Raw genomic sequence first — 19,265 nt, forward strand, 5'->3', positions numbered from 1 at the left:
GTTGTCGAGCGAAGATCGCGACTTGATTCATGATTAAAACTTGTAGTTTTAGACACCAAATTTTCTTTAGAAAAAAATTATTGTATTGGGATTAGTGTAGTCACGGCGACAATTTTGATGCACTCTTCTGTCACGTATTGTTACAGTAAGTCAGTATTTGTAGTGACATACATCATTTCGAATGATTATGAATGCGAATTCAAAACACCTGATCCATTGGACCTATATGTCACTGTGATAAAGAAATAATAGAAATATATATAAAGACAATGATTACGCATAGTCTTTTCTGTAAATCAAAGAATGCCTGTAAATATAAGCGGAAAGTATAAACTGGGTGGTTTGCCGAGGGAAATTCGTTAATAAAAAATAATGCAGTGTAAGTTGACATATACAATGTGGGGTACAACAAGTAGTAAAAACATCTCTTCTGATTAAGTATGCAGTACAAGATAGTAAAACGTGACTCTCATCTTCTACACAATCTATTAAAAGTGATTGATTGTATAGTGTTTAATGTCCCTCTCGAGAATTTTTACTCATATGGAGACGTCGCCATGCTCCCTTTTTTCTTAGTTGCACAAAATCTTGACTATCACCGAGAGATATATAGCTAAATCAAGTGTTCTATCACTACCTACAAATTAAAAAGTCGATGCAATTCACTTGTGAGGGACAAATGCCTAATGCTTGAAAAACATTTGATTTTACTAAATCAGCTGGAAATTATTCTCCTGTATGTACAATTAAAAGCTAGGTTCAAGGTTGCTCGTGTCATGGCCGCATCAAACCTTAGATGCGGTTACTCTTTTGGATATGACCTTAAAAACGGAGATCCCGTGTCGCTACAGACGTTGGCACATTAAGGTAGCTACTGATAGCTACCCCCCAAAAACCACTCATTGAATTTTTTTCAATTTTATTTATTATAATATTTGGACTTTATTCTAAAACATATAAAAAAAATCAACAAAAGTAATCAGGTTAATTTTTGAGGAAAGCGAGATTGAAATCCCCTCTTTTGCAGCCCCAAAAGGCAAAAAATGCCAAAATTTAGCAAATTAATACAGAAGCCAATAAAAAATTTATTGACACCAGAAATATTGTTTGTCATATATAGTTATGTAAATTAAACACAAACAGATAAAAAAAATCAACATTAATTAGAAATTCAAAATACATATAAGGAAACCATTGAGATAATTCGACTTGGCAATTAGCCAAATTTACCCTGAATATGGCGTTTCTCAAATACTATCAGGCATAAACTTTCTGATAACAAAAAAAATCTGCTTATAAAATTCCTGATTTTATATCATTTTTACAATAAGCCAAGTAGTATCTAAAATATTGAATAGAAAAAAATATACCAAATGAGGTTTAATCTGAAACTATGTCAGATTTTGTAACCCTACCCACCTCCCTTCTAGAAATGAATTTTAAGAGATACAGTCAACAGAGATAAACTATTTACGTTAAAATAGGGCCTCCGTGGCCAAGTGGTTAGAGCATCGCGCTCAAAATCACACGGCCTCTCACCTCTGTCGGCGCGGGTTCGAATCCCGCTTGCGCCGGTAAGTGAGAAAGTTTCCCAGTTTACTTCCGGTAGGTCGGTGGTCTCTTCCCAGGTACATTGTGTCTGGGTTCTCTCTTCCACCAATAAAAACTGGGCGCCACCATATAACTGAAAAATTGTTGAGTGTGGCGGAAAACATAAATCAATCAATCAATATTGACGTTAAATGATTAAGCATTCCCAAATTACCACTTTGAGCATTCAAACGTACAATACTAGAAGTTTGTATGAGCCATTTAAGAATGATCTATAGTGTGTGCTATTGTAGTTGACCTTTTTGCACTCACAATGATTGCCTAAATATTTAGTTATTTTTCATACAATTACTTGTAATAACTGGACCAAATCTACTTCTTATACACATTTTTTGATAAAAAATTTATATCACTATACAGTATATTACACCAAATGTGTTTAAATAACCATTTCATATTTCAATAAATAATTTCTTTTCCCATAAATTCACAATTTAGTGTAAAGTATGTTGTACAACATCCACTGCTCTGCATGAGCTCATATAAGTGAATTAATGTTTTTCATCCAAATCAGTAGTTCTTTAATCTTCGGAACTTGATCAAACATTTTTAGATTTTTAAATTTGTGGAGTTGTGGGGGGCCAGGGGATATGCCATCATCACTGTAAATGGAATACCTGTTCAACATATAGATAAATATATTTAAATATAGTAAAAAATATGAATATATGTCAGATATACTCAGAATTGTCTTTACAAATGTTTATCAAAAGAAAATATAGTACCTCTCTTATTTGTTGACTTGAAATCCACTTCAACCTGCACTGGTCCTATCTAACCTGCACTGGTCCTATCTAACCTGCATTGGTCCTATCTAGCCTGCACTGGTCCTATCTAACCTGCACTGGTCCTATCTAACCTCCATTGGTCCTCAGGCTGATGCCTAGAAAAAAGATCATCATAATTGATATTTGCACAGTTAAGTCTATATTATACCATTGACTGCGTCAGACAAAGTGAATTTTAAAATTGAGCCTCAACACATATTCAGTGAAAATTCAAATACTAATGTTTCAAAATTATAAATTGCAATATGAGATGACATGTATATATGTTTTCATAATCTGCCATAGACTCATCATATCTGTTTTATTTACAAAATGTGGGTCAAGAAAAGGGCATACGTGTAGTATACATATCTTACTTATACATACAATGCATACATTTGCCTATGAGAGGGCATGTGCAGACTTGTGATTAATTAACATTATTTTCAAAAAGGTTTTGCCAACCTACATTTTGTGTGAAACACGAAACCTCAGGTTTGATATATTTCTTAAGTCACTGAAATTTCAAAGTAATAGTATATATGTATACTATAGTCTAGGGAATTATAATTCAACACATGCCCCCCTCCCTCTTTCTATCCGGTTCCCCATACCCCTAGATAGAAGATCTATACAGATAGTTGTTTTTCATCACTTTTATACATGTAGTTCAAGGTATGTTATTTTCATAACGATATTTTCTTAATAAAAGAGTTGTGAGAGCCCATGTTTACAAATGTTATATACATTTACATGACATCCGTTTACAATCACATGCACAGGTGGAAGTTATATTTTAATACATATATACATACAAAATAATACATCTACTGTATGCCGTGTGTTTAAACTTACAGATGTTATTATAAATTGCGTTTTGAAATAGCAGAGGAAATGTGAGTTGAAGTTTTGAATGCAAGTTTATGGCATTTTTTTTCACTCATAAAACGAAACTGATTTCGTTGTCGAAGTTGAATGCATCCACCAAATTCCTCTTCTTGCAAAAAAACTGGCTGAATAGGTACTCCTGCCTTCGGGGGAGGGGGGAGGACCAGCGTTGCCGTGTTTCACTGCCTGGCTGGTATGCCGTCCTTGTCTCGAGCTCCAGTCCCATGGAGATCCTGGTTAAAAAGGTCCGTGTGTGGTGGCACGATAAAAATCGCTCTCCGCAAAGCGGCCGAGCACAGGCCAAAATTTGGAAATCCATCGTCGACAGTGGTGACGATTCTTTTCAGGTTGACCTTGAGAAAGGCGAGTAGCGTTCGCCCGGGATTAAACCTCCATCACCGGCTGAATGGGTACCTCCTGCATTTAAAGGGGGAGGGGGGTGACCACAACGTTGCCGTGCTTCACTGCCTTGCCGTCCTAGTCTCAGACTCAAGTCCTGTGGGGCCCAGGATAGAAAGGTCCACAGCACCCATCACAGTTGTAACAGGCCTTCAAATTAAACCGCGGGTCCGAGTCACACCTGACGGGGCGGTGGCACGATAAATATCGCTGAGGCTGAGGCTCCCCGCTAAGCGGCCGAGAAAACACCGAACTCAGGCCAAAGTTTGGCAACCCATCGCCGACAGCGGTGACGATTCCATTGTTGGAAGAGATGTTTTATTGTATTGCTTATCGGTATTAGATAGGTCACAGTTCGTTATCTTCTCCATGGACAAAACAAAAACAAAACCAATCGATCGGAATTGCTTCTATCTCAGTATCTGTCCCTTTTTTGTGGCTTCATCCTGTTGCTGCACTGGTAAAGGATTGTTTGGCTGCGTATACCAGTGTACGATGTTAATAAATTAGCTCGATGGCAATGGATTGTCATTAAGAAAATCATTTTTCACAATGGTTTGAGCAGAATGAAAAATTAACTCGTTCCCCGTTAGGCAGAATTGTAAGAGGCAAGATACTTCGAACCAGGTTTATTTCGTAAACGGTACGAACTGTATTAACCAATCTTAATTAATTGTGGACTATTTGATATGTATCAAATAATCTTGATTAAATGAAACTTGATTATTAGGAAGTCACCTGGAGCTCCAAATTAAATGTTCCTTATGAAAGGTGAAGATAACCAACAGTGATCAATCTAATAAATCTCATAAGCAATATAAAATATATAGTTGGACAAACACGGAACCCTGGACATACCAGAAGTGGGACCAGGTGCCTAGGAGAAGTAAATATCCCCTGTCGACCGGTCACACCCTTCGTGAGCCCTATATCTTGACCAGTTAAACTGAGTTATTCGTAATCTAAATCAGTGTGCCACGAACGGTCTAACATAAATGATCTCACACCGCATTGAAAATTAGATAATGATTTTACGAATGCACTTGTAATCAGTCATGCCGAATAGTTGACGAAGGACAAAATGAACAGTTGTTCATAATTTCAGTCGAAATTCAGTTTAAATTCAGTCGTAACAGACTTCTGTAAACACGAAACAGGTTAAGAACAACGAAAGGGGGGAGCGTCATTCGTTGAATGAGATGTACATGAATAATATAACTTCATGTATAAATCTTCATCAAATAATAAATATTGGTCTAGCCAAAACTATCATAACTAACACTGAACACCCACACAATTTTATGCTGATCATGTTGTCAACCAATCGAAACTTCTCGGCTTGCCGGAAAGGCCCGAGGATGTGCAATTGGTTGTATGATGTTGCCTCGCTTCGTTCTGGAAGTTTCCATAAGCTGATTCAAAACTAAAATCACGGATTGAGGAAACGAACAGGCATATCTTATTTATTCGACAATGATCAAAACTTATATCTTCTATATCAAAATCAAGCATCGATTAACTACAGAATAACTTTATATCATATCATTTTAAATTGTCATACATATAAAACTGACTTAGATCCACCACTTTTCTCTCATTTTTGCAATTTCGGGGTAGTTTATCGAAAACGAAATTAGGTTTTTAATTAATTTTACGATATTCACTAATGAAGTAAGATTCTATCATAGGTTACGGACTTCACCTCCCATACGAAACAATATTAAAGGTGAAAGCAGTAACTCTGGAGAAAGCATTTAGGAGTTTATTGGCAAAATGTGTTAATTTATAAGTATAGATTGATGTCATGGTGCGGTATTCTTTCCTTTGATCTTAGCCATATTTTAAATTATATGGAAAACCTCTGCCACAATTCCAACATGTACACTAGAATCTGTTTGTGACTCATTCAGTGAAATGATGAATGCCACATTATATCAAGTAGTGATAAATTTAATGGTAAAAGCCAAGAATGTTACAAACAATTCATGAGCAGTTTATGAATTTAATATGTCGTTAATGACCAATAATAACCAGAGAACAAAGGGATGAATATATGCAGGTAATAAACAAAAACAAGGAAATAAACCTTTATGTGTGTGTTCCACTGTTCATCCTTGTCAGTTTACACAATGTGGGATATTTTCCAAAACCAAATCTTTTTTTGCATCCACCAACCAATGACAAATGTGTCATCTGATACGCACCAGAACTACTATTGTCACAGCGGACTTTCAGCAGATAGTTGATAAAAGTATTATAGGAAAAAACCGCAGAGAATTTAGAAGTTGTTGGAAAAACTAAGTATTTTTCCTTGCAATTTTCCAACGATGTCTTTCCTACTAGTGATATCTAGACCTCATCATCCTTCTACAGATTGACAGAAACAGAAGAATAAGAATTGTCAAGCCTAGACCAATCTTAATATTTGTAGTTTCTTGTTCCATTCCCCTGTCATGGATTTCGTTGTTTAATTCCTTCTCAAGACACAATTGACAGAAGTGGAAATTGCGATAGGTTTGCACACAGATAGAAATATTATCGAGAACAATTTACCAAAGAAACCAATTTGCCACCATCTCATTACTGTCTTTTATCAATGATGATAATACTGATGATTTGGAACTGTATTTTCAGTTGAAAATATTTTTTCTACACTATTCACATAAATTATTTCTGGAACAGTAAGGGAAAGCCAAATGTAATACATGTATATACGCACATATCATAATGATTGTATACATAGACGTCCACAGATGTATGTATCATAAGTCTTGAAATATGAAATATAACATATCTATCATATGTTGTATGGTTTTGAATTGGTTTGTCTTGTTGTTGCGACTGTTGTTGTCGTTGGTTGTCCTGTTGTAGTAGGTTGTGGTTGCAAAAACGTCTTTGTTTTTACGTTTTTTCTCGTCCGTGGTATATGTAGTGTGGTTGAATCTGTCCTGTTTATTGGTTCTGATAGGGTGTCTGACGCTAATTTCATCAGTGCTATTGATGATAGCTTGGTTGTTTCTGATTTTGCTGAATGTGGCCGTGTTACTATTTCTGTTGTGACGGTGAATGGAGATGATGGCTGTTCTGTTACTTTCGCTCCAAGAGATGTCGATGATTGTGTATATATTGCTGATTCTAAAGGTGATGTGCTTGTATTTGCTTTTGCGACAGTTGGTTGTATCATGGTGTTTGTTTCAAGTGCTACTGATTGGTGAGATTGTTTTGGAAGTGCTGTTGTTAATTGAAGTTTTCTCTTTTCTACTGGTGGAGATTGTGCTGGTGGTTCTGTTGTTAATTGTGATGTCGTTTGTAGTGGGAGGGTTGATGTTGTCATTGTAGATGTTGTCGCTGTTGTAGTTAATGTGTTAGTGGTGGTGATGTTGGAAGCGAATCTTTGCAGGAACCAATTTCCACAATATCTATGTATCCCCTGTCCACTTTATCGAATTCAGATTCCTTTCTTTCCGTCATGAGGAGAGACAGTATTGAAGATTTTTCTTTCGACCCATCTTCTCTTCTTTCTCGTGGCCTTTCCTGCCTGTTCGTGCTATAGTTATTTTTATCGCTATCATCAACAGGATCAATGTAATCCAACGAAACACGTTCAGGTTCATCGTAGATATTTTCTTCCACTCTCATATAACTTTCAGAGGTGGTATCAGCAACAGGTCTGCTTTCTCCCATATAAATTCCTTGGGTAGTCGCATTCATCACTCTCTGTCTGAAATAAATACATATTTCATTATTTTTTGATCAACAGTTGATAACTTTAATTAAAAATCTGATTATCATTAATTTTCATTTGCTTGACTGCTCTCCTTTCGTTTAATATTCATAGAGACAACATTAGTTGCAGTCTCCTTCCTTTGATCTATATTGATTTTGTTCTAAGTATGTGTAGAAATAATCAATCATAAAATCTAAAATGTCATTGCAGATGCTTAATCCTGAGATTTTGTAACATGTTGCATAGCCTCTGCTGGTGGACTCTTAGTCCCCGAGGGTCTCTACAGTCCAGTAGCTAAGTACTTCGTTACTAGCTGCTTGAAAATACGGATGTATATTTAATTACTGTGATAAAATTTAGAAATTCATTTCAAAATTAAGAATTATCTCCCTCATGTATAGCTCTTATCCTTAGTCGAATTTGAGTCCACTTTTTGGCACTCTGTTTTTCCCTAAAAGAGCTCTATCACGTTTATGGTTATTTCGGATTTCAAACATTTCGGTTGAGCATCACTGAAGAGACATTATTTGTCGAAATGCGCATCTGGTGCGTCTAAATTAGTACCGTGTAAGTTTTACATAATTACCATGATATATGAATTTTCTTCATCTTGAAGTACGGTTCAAATATTCAACAAGATGTGTTTGTGAAACACAAATGCCCCCGATAATGGCCAATTCCAAAGATGGTCAAGGTCACAAGGACACATATCTTGGTAACAGTAGAAAGATCCTGTCACAAGAAATGCTCATGTACAAAATGAAACTCTAATGTTTACCATTTAGAAGTTATGACCAATGTCAATTTTTTTTAAGTAGGTCAAATACCAAGGTCAAAAGCTTTAGTACCCACGGAAAGGCTGATTGATTGACTATTGTTTAACGTCCCGCTCGAGAATATTTCACTCATATGGAGACGTCACCACTGCCTGTGAATGGCTGCAAAGCTTAGGTCTATGCTCGGTGCTTATGGCCATTGAGCAGAGAGACATCTTTATCGTGCCACACCTGCTGTGACACGGGACCTCGGTTTTTGAAGGTCTCATCCGAAGGACCGCCCCATTTAGTCGCCTCTTACGACAAGCAAGGGGTACTGAGGACCTATTCTAACCCGTATCCCCACGGGATCCTGTCATAAGGAATATTCATGTCAAATATGAGAACTCTAGCACTTACTGTTCAAAGGTTGTTAGGAAGGTTAAAGTTTTCAAAAACTAGGTCGAACTCCAAGATCATTGGGTCAAAAATGTTGGTACCCACGCTAAGGTCTTGTCATAAGGAGTACTTATGTGAAATATCAAAGCTCTAGCACACACTATTGACTAATCAAAAGTTATTAGCAAGCTTAATTTTGTTTTAAAAGTAGGTCTAATTCCAAGGTCAAAGGGTAAAAAATGTTGGTACCCACGGAAAGGTCTGGTCACAAGGAATACGCATGTGAAATATCAAAGCTTTAGCACTTATTGTTCAAAAGTTATTAGCAAGGTTAAAGTTTCAGACAAAAATACAGAATGACAGACAGGAGAAAAACAATATGCACCCGCTCTTCGATCTCCGGGGCATAAAAATATATGATTGCAGCTTCTCTATCGTCACTTTCCTATAGCTACATGATTCAATACACAAGAGGTAAGTATCGTATCGGTTGAGAGCTATAAACACCATATTCATGTGATAATGGAATATTGCTACAGAAGTATGGAAAATTGACGATAGAGAAGCTGAAGTCATCCCGTTTGTCATAAGTATAAAGCAGAACATCTTCGCTAGCCAAGGATTTACGATTTGTCCCGCTTCTCTACAACTCTTGGTTGCATTAGCTTTGAGTGGCGTCCTCTAGCGGATGGAGAAAACAAACTGTTTGGTTTACATCATGTACAACCAATGAAAATGCGTTTTTCAGCTACACTTTGTGTGTTGTAAAATAAAAATAGCTGCAACCAGTGAGTTACACATTTTTTCGTAAGCAAAGGTTCGTTCCACAGTCTACACACCACCATGTTGTATGGAGACTATAAAAAGCTGATTAAATGGAAGCGTTTTGAAGACAACTAAAGCTAAGTAATTGTTTACACATTCCTCCGTCTTGAACGTGTTCTGACTTAACACGCTCTCTGCAGGGGACTTGGCCTGCATCCAATCATATGTAGCAAATTGTTGTCACGAAAATCGCGGTAACGCAGCCTAGGGTTGTAGAGAAGCGGAGCGGATCGTAAACCCTTGGCAAACGAAGATGAAAGCAGAAGTGAACGACTCGGAATACATCAATTCAACATATGAGTGATATCTTATTTGAAATATGTGTGGGCTTTCATCCTGTAATCAATTCAGTTGTAAATCTTTTGTCAGATACTATCTTTCTATTTCCGAAGTATCTAATTTTATATTACACTGTCACAGTATCAATTTGAATTGAAACGAAGAACGTAGGACAAAAACGCTGACATTTCACTGTTGTGTACATCTATGTGATACATGAACATTATTGTTGAAGATTTCGATTATCAAAACGCAATTATTTATCGATTTGCAAACATTTACTTTGAATACAATACATTAACAACCATTCGAAGTATAACTGAGTGGAATAGACGATCATCCAAGGAGACCATTAGATTAATCAATGACCAACTTACCTCTTCACAAGAATAACCGCAATAGTCACCAAAAGGACTGCTCCAGCAAAACCGACGACCATGAAGGGTACATTCACCGTCCATATTCCTAAGACAAACAATATGGATACATATACCAACAGCATATCGTATAAGTGGTATTGTTAATGAGACACAAATTTAGCGATTGTTCCGTAAAAATGGGTATATATATATATAGTGAGAGCTAATCTTAGCGACTTTATAATTCCTGGAAAGATGCCTATTACCTTCGATATGGACTAAATTGTTAGCATCATTCAATTTTAGCGCTCTCACTACTCTCGCTAATAATGCCAAAACTAGTTCTAATTGTAACGGGGACCGTTACATATGTTCCCCAAACCTCCCCCAATTAAACAGTGATGTCATTGTAAACCTACAGCAAAAAATCATTTTATTTTAGCCTTTAATTACATGTACTACGTTCAATATGGTCATTTTAGTACCAAAAAATGAAAGAAAGCGTTGCACGTGCATACACGCGCACGTGTGTATGATTCCGCACTTTTATTGATGTCATTCAACAGGCATTTGTACCATACACCTACAACCTCAATCTTTAATCGTTTATGAGAAAACACCCGGACAAAATGTCATTTGAAAAACGGAATTCGGCCGTAACTTGCGACCGGAAGTGATTTTTTCATAACTAAAAAAAACTTCTAGAGAATCCTATTTTACATTTTTTTCTGAAAGTTTCATGAAAATCTATCCAGTCGTTTTTGTGAAATCACGTGCACAAAATCGTTAAGAAAAAGAACAATAATAATAATAATAATAACTAGAAATGATCTCGTTACGAGCAACGAATAGGTCTTCCGTCCAATTTCTGACGAGATAGGATCGTAACAGGAAGAATTCAACTAGTGAAGAAGGACTATACATCAAAGAAATAAACACGTACATGTAAGACACGATTTATCAATTATAAACAATTTCGGTTTTATTTTATTTGCTTTCGAGTATCTCAGGAGTCCATAAAACAACTAAAAATTCCAAATGGACCATGTCGGAACCCACACTAAAAATTCCGTGAAAAATATTGAATTTTCAGACAACTTCCGGTTTCGAACAATCAACTTCCGGTGGAAATGGTATGACTTATCACACTATTAAATAATGTAATGAGCATTAGAATATTAAAAAATGAAAAATTACATATTTTTAAGGTACTTCCGTTGGATGACGGAAGTAAAGGCAACAAAATTGAAGCACGTATGCCACATCTACAAGTCACCATAAAACATTCCTGAAGGTTTCAAGACTCAATTGTTGATTATTTATGAGAAAACGTCTAGAGAAAAAAACCCCGGAAATCGTAGATATTTAACGAACGGAAGTGAATTTTAAAAAAAATTCACTATATTCTGAAGATGGATAATATGAATTATATATGTGAAAATTATATCAAACACTCGATTTATAAGCGAGAGATATGATAGCAAAGAAAGAACAATTTTTCGAAGGTTTTCTCTAAAAACCAGAAGTTGTTGTTTAAACTTCCGGCAAGTGTAACATTTTCTGAAACTCCAAAAGACACTAAATTATTCCATGCACATTTTGTTTCAAAAGCGTAAATTTGATGTTTGACGTTACTTTCGTTCACTTTCGGTGGCGGCCGGAAGTGACGGATGACAATGATAAATCTTATTACAAAGCTACATGTCACCAATAATCATCTCTGAAAGTTTCAAGACTCAATCATTAAATGTTTATGAGAAAACGCCCAGACAAAATGTCATTAAAAAACCGGAAATTCGGCCCTATCTCGCGACCGGAAGTGAATTTTGAAATATTATTAAAGGTTTCCTAGAGATTGATAATGTCAATAATATCTGTAAACATCGTAATATAAAGTTGATACGCGGGTAGGTTAAGGATTCACTTCTCTGAACTACCAATATGACCTCATAATGGAAAATGACGTCATGTCACTGCAAACTAGAGCTGTTATGACGGGGAGAGTGTCAAAAACTCGAGACCTTATTTCAAACTGCCTATCAGATGTCAGAAAGCTATTGCAAAATTCACGTGTCTGAATTGTATTTTAATATCTTATATGTCCGAATAATTTAAAATAATTTGTTTAATTACCCTTGATTTAAATTCAGCGTGTTTACAATACTTTCGAAAAATATACTTTTGAAATGTACTCTGTTTTATACGAGTGATAAGAGGTAGAATTTATGATTTGTTTATAAAAGAGTCTAGCGCAGGTACATGTAATTTATGAGGATTCATTTGAGATCTATTACGGAAATCGTAAGAGGAGTTTGTTCTCTATCTGAATCTTGCTTGGTTAAATGTATGATGGCTTTGTTTGAATACAGATTACTCTCAAATGTGTAGGTAAGTGTGTCAGTAAGTTGAACTTTTCATGAAATACGTGTATTTTGTACGCAAGTAATACTACTATTTTTCCCAAGCACATTTCGGGTACACAAGGATACGGTGAGTTCATTTATCAAACAAAGAGTTAAAAATAATTGTTAAATGAGCTGCGTTGAAGCGATTTATGTGAAACACTTTAAACAATTATAAATGACCGTCATGTGATCAACAAAGTCATGTGATATCATAACAGATATGTTAATATATAGCCGAAAGAACCTTCTATATAAATTGTCTGTACTTAAGTATATAAATTGCAATTGAAAACCAAAAACCGACCTCGCAATGCAATGTATGCTTTGAACGCATTTCAAACCCCGGGAAGCCTTAACATAGCTGCGTAGATAAGCGAGATATACGAGAACAAAGAAAGACCCATTTTCCTCTGAAAGCTGGAAGTTTTAGGTTAAACTTCCGATAAGTTTTACATTTTCTGAAACTCCGAAAGAGACCCAATAAATCTATGCAAGTTTTGTTTCAGAAGCATAACTCTGAAATATGACATGTCTTTTTTCACTTCCGGTGACCGCCGGAAGTGACGGACCGCAATGATAAACCCTATTACCGAGCTACAAGTCCCCATCTATCATCCTGAAAGTTTCAAGACTCAATCTTAACAGTTTATGAGAAAACGCCTGGACAAAATGTCATTTGAGAAACGGAAATTTAGCTCTAACGAACAACCGGAAGTGAATTTTGAAAAAGTACTAAAGGGTACCCTAGATATGGAAATTGGCAATAACTTCTGTAAACATTTTATTAAAAACTTGATAAATAAGCGAGATATACTAGGACAAAGAAAAACCTACTTTTTCGAAGGTTTCCTCTAAAACCCGGAAGTTGCTGGTTAAACTTCCGGTAAGTCTAACATTTTCTGAAACGCCGAAAGAGACCTAATTTATCTATGCAAGTTTTGTTTCAAAAGCATAATTTTAAAATTTGACGTTTCTCTTGTTCACTTCCGGTGACGGCCGGAAGTGACAGATCGCAATGATAAACCTTATTACAAAGGTACTAGTGATCATCTATCATCCCTGAAAGTTTCAAGACTCAATCTTTGACGGTTTATGAAAAATCGTCTGGACAATATGTCATTTTTAAAAAACGATAAATCGGACGTAACTTGCGACCGAAAGTGAATTTTCAGAAATTGAAACGGAAATATAAACTTCAGATGGCAATGCATCAACTCTGAAAAATTGAAGCAAAGCAAATCGATCCAACCATCTCCGAGAAATCCTCTGCACAAAATCGGTAAGGAAAAATAAAAGAATGCAAATAATAAGAAAAGTGAAAAATCAACAATACAATAACAGAAGGTTCTTCCACTGAAGACGGAAGACCCTAATAATAGAGGAAAAGAAACATAAGAATCACTATAAGGTCTTCCGTTGAGACGGAAGACCTTAATAATAAGAAACAGAGTAAAAACAATATGTTCCCAAACTTTGTTTGGGGAACATAATTAAAGGGAAGGAAAACCTGAATCACATTGTTGTTTTTATGAATAAAGTATCACTTATTGCTATCGTGCTATCGTAAATTTAACAACAAAAATCCTTGCTTAACGATTAAATCAATATTAATCTATCATATATTTTAAATTACCCGCCGCTAAGTGAGCGGCCATTGATGTTTAATTTATGACGTCCCACCGTCTGTTCCGGTTTATTTCATCAGTAGCCTTGTAAACATGACAAGTAACGAACAGTTAAGATTTGAGTTGTATAGATTTCAGCCCGTTCTTTCGCAAGAAGAAATTGAGAAAATGCGTTCAGTCAAGTCGCAAACCAGGCAGACGGCAAACATTTCTTCATACAAATGTTTCGAATCTCAAATTCTCATTACACAAATGATGGATCCACAGTTTACATAGTCTTTTCTTTTCAAATGACTTGGTTGGGTCGGAAATTTCGAGAGAAAAAAACAAACTTTTTTCACATCTCCCGTTTGCATTAGTGTAATTAATTGCTTGACAGGAAGGCATCAATCTATCTATTCGTAAGATCTACCACATGCATATCTTTGATGATCTTAGAATCTCATAAAAACCGGAACAGACGGTGTGACGTCAAAATTACTGATTTTTTTTTTAATCTTGAACACAAAAGCGTTACACATCATGGTAGACTCTATAGATCGCGGGAATTTCAATTTTTAACGTTTTCAAATTAGTACTGACGCTTATCTAGGCCGTATAACAACAGACTTTATCATTTAATTAATCCTATCATTTATCATGTAAAAAGCTTCTGGGTTGCCTTTCCCTTTAAGTCTTCGCTAACAATTTGTTTATACGGTATTCCCCAAAATACAAAATGGATACGTGTAACAAGATACGCACGTACACACACATACAACATAACAAAGTACAGGACACGAGTCTTAAAAATCCCATGGTGGAAAATACACGGAAGTCCATCGTGTCCTCCGTGTTTCCCGGTGTGATACATGTATTTACCAATGAACACAAGTCCAAGGAGGCCTACGGTGGAACTGGGCCACCGTGTCAATAACAATAAAGTAACAAGAGGCCAATATCGGTCACCTGATTATTAATTTTAAAAAGTATCACTTGACTAGTGACAAGGGCTATGAAAACCTGTTCTGCATATCTAAGCTAAATTCTGATGTTTATCAACAGTATAAATCAAGATTTGTTCTTAAAACTGAATTTCTTCGAAAGGCTTTAATGAAAGGTTTTACCATTAACATGATATAACTAATTTGGACCTGTCCTAGAGTCAAAACCCTAATGTTGCAAAATTCTTAATTTTGGTACTCACGTTCCTGCTTTACCTATATATGCGGATAGTTTTTATACCGTAAAAGCAAACACAAAGAAGTCTTTCAAATGGTAAATACAATAATCACTATGATAATTTGGCCCCACCCTGGAACCAAAACCGTTACCCTTTGGAATCATGAAATTTACAATTTGATCGGTTTTTGAAGGGTGATCAATTTTAGCCAATAACGTCCCTTGTTCTTTACAATTTTGGTAAAGGCCGACCTACTCCTACATTGAAGATATTTATTTAGTTCCAATTTAGTATCAATAGCATCAAAGAAGTTATCATTTAAATGTTTTACACATACAGTGTATATACAATATAATACTAAGCCTCACACTAGGGTCTGAACCTTTCTCACACATTTATGGTTCTAAAGAAGGTTTTTGATAATTGGTCAATTTTTGCCCCACCCCTAAGGCCCCAGGGGTGCAGTAGTCCTGAAATTGACAATCTATAGCACACACTCCCATGGGATCATAAAATTTACAATTTTGGTAAAGGACTACCTGCCCTTCTAAAATATCCATGGAAATTTGATTTAGTATCAATAGCAGTAAAGAAGATGTTATTTAATTGTTTTGTACATAAACACTATATACATGTACCAAGGTTGGCCACGCCCTGGGGTCAGAACGTCTACCCCGAGGATCATTGAAATTTACAAGTTTGTAAGAGGCCTTCCTGCTAGACATCACTATGCATGTTATTTTTTTCTTTTTGTTGAAAATTGGTCAATTTTTGCCCACCCTAAGGCCCCAGAGGTTCAGGAATCCTCTATTTTACAAATTATGTCCCCTTGTCCTAAATATGCTTCATACCAAAATTAAAAGGAATTACAATGGTACTTATTAAAAAGAAGTTAAATATGGTGTATTATTCACACATTTAATAACTGGTCATTTTGGTCCAATCTGATACCAAAACCCCTATCCCTGGGATCATCAAATATACAATGTTAGTAAATGACTACTTGCCCTTTGTAAACATTTATTTACTTCATTTCAGAATCAAGAGCACTAAAGAAGATATTACCGTATATCAGGGTTTTTTCACGTCATGTTTTTCCCCGCGAATCGGAACCTTAAATAGTGTATTAAATTTACGCAAATTAAATTTTCACTAATTCAAAGTCATAGGGAAAATTTAATTCACGATTATTTAAACTTATGAAGGAATTGGGGAGGGGCGTAGACAAAATTAGAAAATTTGTAACGGCGATATCTCCTCATTGGAGCGGCGAGTATAATGGCGATGTGTGGTCAATGGAGTAAGCTATTGTTTACACAGACGCAAAATGGGATGTACATGTATGTCTGTATACCTATAACTAGCTTCCTTGATATTAGTTAAAATCAACACGTTTAAAACAACATGTTGAGATTTTTTTACCTTTGTCACACACACTTCTGCATTTCAATTTTTAAAATATGGAGGGATTAACAAATATTAAGAAACCTGTTTATCTTTATTTCCTAAGCGTTGTTTCGCTAAGAAGAATTCAGAACTGCGTTCTTGCAACCCTTCTCTTGCTTTAAACATTCCATACGTATGGTTACGTTATGACGAAGTATCAAACTATTACATTTTATCTACTCTATTGTATATTAAAAGGAAACAAATCTTATCTATTACATGTATTGAAATCATCGGTTCAGATACATTAATTACACTAAACACGATATTTGTAAAGGACTACCTGTTCTTTCTAAATATCCATTTAGTTTCAATAGAATTAAAGAAGATATTATCTAAGTGTTTTACACATGAACAATATATACTAAGTTTGGCCACGCCCTGGGGTCAGAACCACTATCCCGGGGATCATGAAATTTACAATTTTGGTAGAGGCCTTCCTGCTTCCTACTCTTCATCACTATGCATTTAGTGGATTTAGTCCCGAAAATTTGACAATCTGGTTGTTCGTGTCGTTGGTCATTTTAGTGCTTTGTATAATGTTTGTATTTGACCTTGTTACCATGTTGTGGATCCGACACTTTGAGGTATCGGGTGTTGTTGGAACGTTAGTGCTTATATATATATATATATATATATATATATATATATATATATATATATATGGATAAATCTCCGATATAATCTTCTAGAGTGCTCGACGTGGCCTCACGGAGCTACATAAATTGACAGAAATATATATATATATATATATATATATATATTTCTGATAGTTACTATCAACTTGGCTACTTTCATGATTCTTTCAGACTATGGAAATTTCCAGCCATTAATTTAGAGACGATTTTTAATGCAGTTTAATACACGTCTCCATATGAGTGAAAAATTCTCGAGCGAGACGTTAAGCAAGATACAATCAATCCATGATTCTCTCAAAACTATGGGGATTCCCAGCCGTGAATTTAGAGACGAACTATTTATTCAGATTAATACGCTCCTTTTTCCCAACTGCATCACATTCGTTAGGTAATGACTATCATTACAATTCCGAGTATGAGTAAAGGTCAGTATATTTGAATTCTTCCTAACTCTATATTTCATTTTTTCAGAAAAAGAAGTTGATATTACATACCTCCACTTGTTTCTGTTTCGCCTGCAACAAGATATACACATGATATCAGTGACGTGTGTTATTTAATGGTAAAACTGTTGTGCTAAAAACCATTACATAATATTTTATTATTACAAACAATGTACTAAAAAAGACGTACGGATATCTCAAAATGTTATATACAAGTACACACAAAACAAACATTTTTATATTCCGCAATTTTGAAATAGAAAAACCCATACACGAGCAAAAACTCTGGCATTCCATAGCTCGGTTTTTGTTACTGGACAATCATTGAAGTGTCTAATGAAATAACACAGCATTTGATTGATTGATTGATTGATTGATTTAATGTTTTCCGCCACACTCAACAATTTTTCAGTTATCTGGTGGAGCCCAGGTTTTATTGGTGGAAGAGAGAACCCAGATATAATGTATCTTGGAAGAGACCACCGACCTTCCGAAAGTAAACTGGGAAACTTTCTCACTTATCGGCGCGAGCGGGATTCGAACCCGCGCCGACATGTGATTTATTATCATGATCAAACAAACGACGTAATAAACCAAGTGCAAACAAAATGACGTAATATACCAAAATATACAAAATTAATTGGCTGAGACAACTTAATACAAACAACCGTTTACTAATGACTAGGTTTGCAAATGAGCGAATAAATATGTCAATTACAAAAATTGATTCCAGCCAATATACATGTAAAAAACACTACTAATTATCAAAAAGTGGCACAAAAGAGACCACAAAACAAAGACACATGCGAACAAGTTGCCGTGAAAGGTGCTGATTTTTTTTACATTACAGGGCACTAAATTCACAGATTATATATACACCTTAGTATGCACCAATTAATCTATGATAAAACGCAACCAGTGTATAATATAAATGGAATAGGTAGTACTTTTTTAAACTTCAATCAAAAGTGTAAAAACGTCGCTGAGAAAATCCTGCTTATTTTCAAACAAATGGCGAAAGCTTCAAGTGGCCGTATTACTGCTTTTTGATTGCCTAAGAATTGAGAGGAACTGATAGGAAATTTGTAACACAATGATATTGAGGTACTTGAAGGAAATACTGCCTAATGTATAACATTCAGGATGGAATACAATTCAATGTCCATCAACTACCCCCCCCCCTACTGGGTCAAGTAGAAAGAACACTGCCTTGTGGTTCGGCGGTGTATCGCCAAAGGCTAAGGGAGACAATCCCAACAGAAAAATATGGAGGAGAGCCCTATAAGCGGATAGTCCCATCAACATGGTGCTCTCTTTGGCAGCCCCAACAGTCAACCTGATACCAGATGTATTGGATCTTCCATTCCTCTGGACCATACCAGGAAGACCGGGAGGGATATTGTTTTCTGGGTGATACGACACCTCCATGAAAGAGCCCAGGCTTGCGTCAAGGAAAGATAACTCCAACAGCTACCTCATCAGACGCTACTCCAAAGTCTACAGACTGTAGGAGGTCAAACAAAGCTTCACTAACCCA

At 35.8% G+C, this 19,265-nt stretch overlaps 1 protein-coding gene across 1 annotated transcript; it reads right to left on the minus strand.

Annotated features, from left to right (window-relative positions):
- Window positions 1-5,519: 5,519 nt before the first annotated feature.
- Window positions 5,520-10,104, minus strand: LOC130054095 (uncharacterized). The gene is made up of 2 exons (XM_056162533.1): window positions 10,028-10,104; window positions 5,520-7,386 (listed from the first exon to the last, which is right to left on the minus strand). The coding sequence occupies exons 1-2, from the start codon at window positions 10,087-10,089 to the stop codon at window positions 7,023-7,025; spliced, it is 426 nt and encodes a 141-aa protein (XP_056018508.1). The 5' UTR covers window positions 10,090-10,104; the 3' UTR covers window positions 5,520-7,022.
- Window positions 10,105-19,265: the final 9,161 nt, after the last annotated feature.

The sequence above is a fragment of the Ostrea edulis genome, chromosome 1 (genome assembly GCF_947568905.1).
Source record: "Ostrea edulis chromosome 1, xbOstEdul1.1, whole genome shotgun sequence".
Taxonomy (NCBI): Eukaryota; Metazoa; Mollusca; class Bivalvia; order Ostreida; family Ostreidae; genus Ostrea; species Ostrea edulis.

Bases quoted from the DNA above. Each gene is read 5' to 3' on its own strand.
- LOC130054095 (XM_056162533.1), bottom strand. From the start codon at position 10,089: ATGGTCGTCGGTTTTGCTGGAGCAGTCCTTTTGGTGACTATTGCGGTT. The intron at 7,387-10,027 runs GTAAGTTGGTCA...TATTTATTTCAG, and splicing joins GCGGTTATTCTTGTGAAGAG to ACAGAGAGTGATGAATGCGA.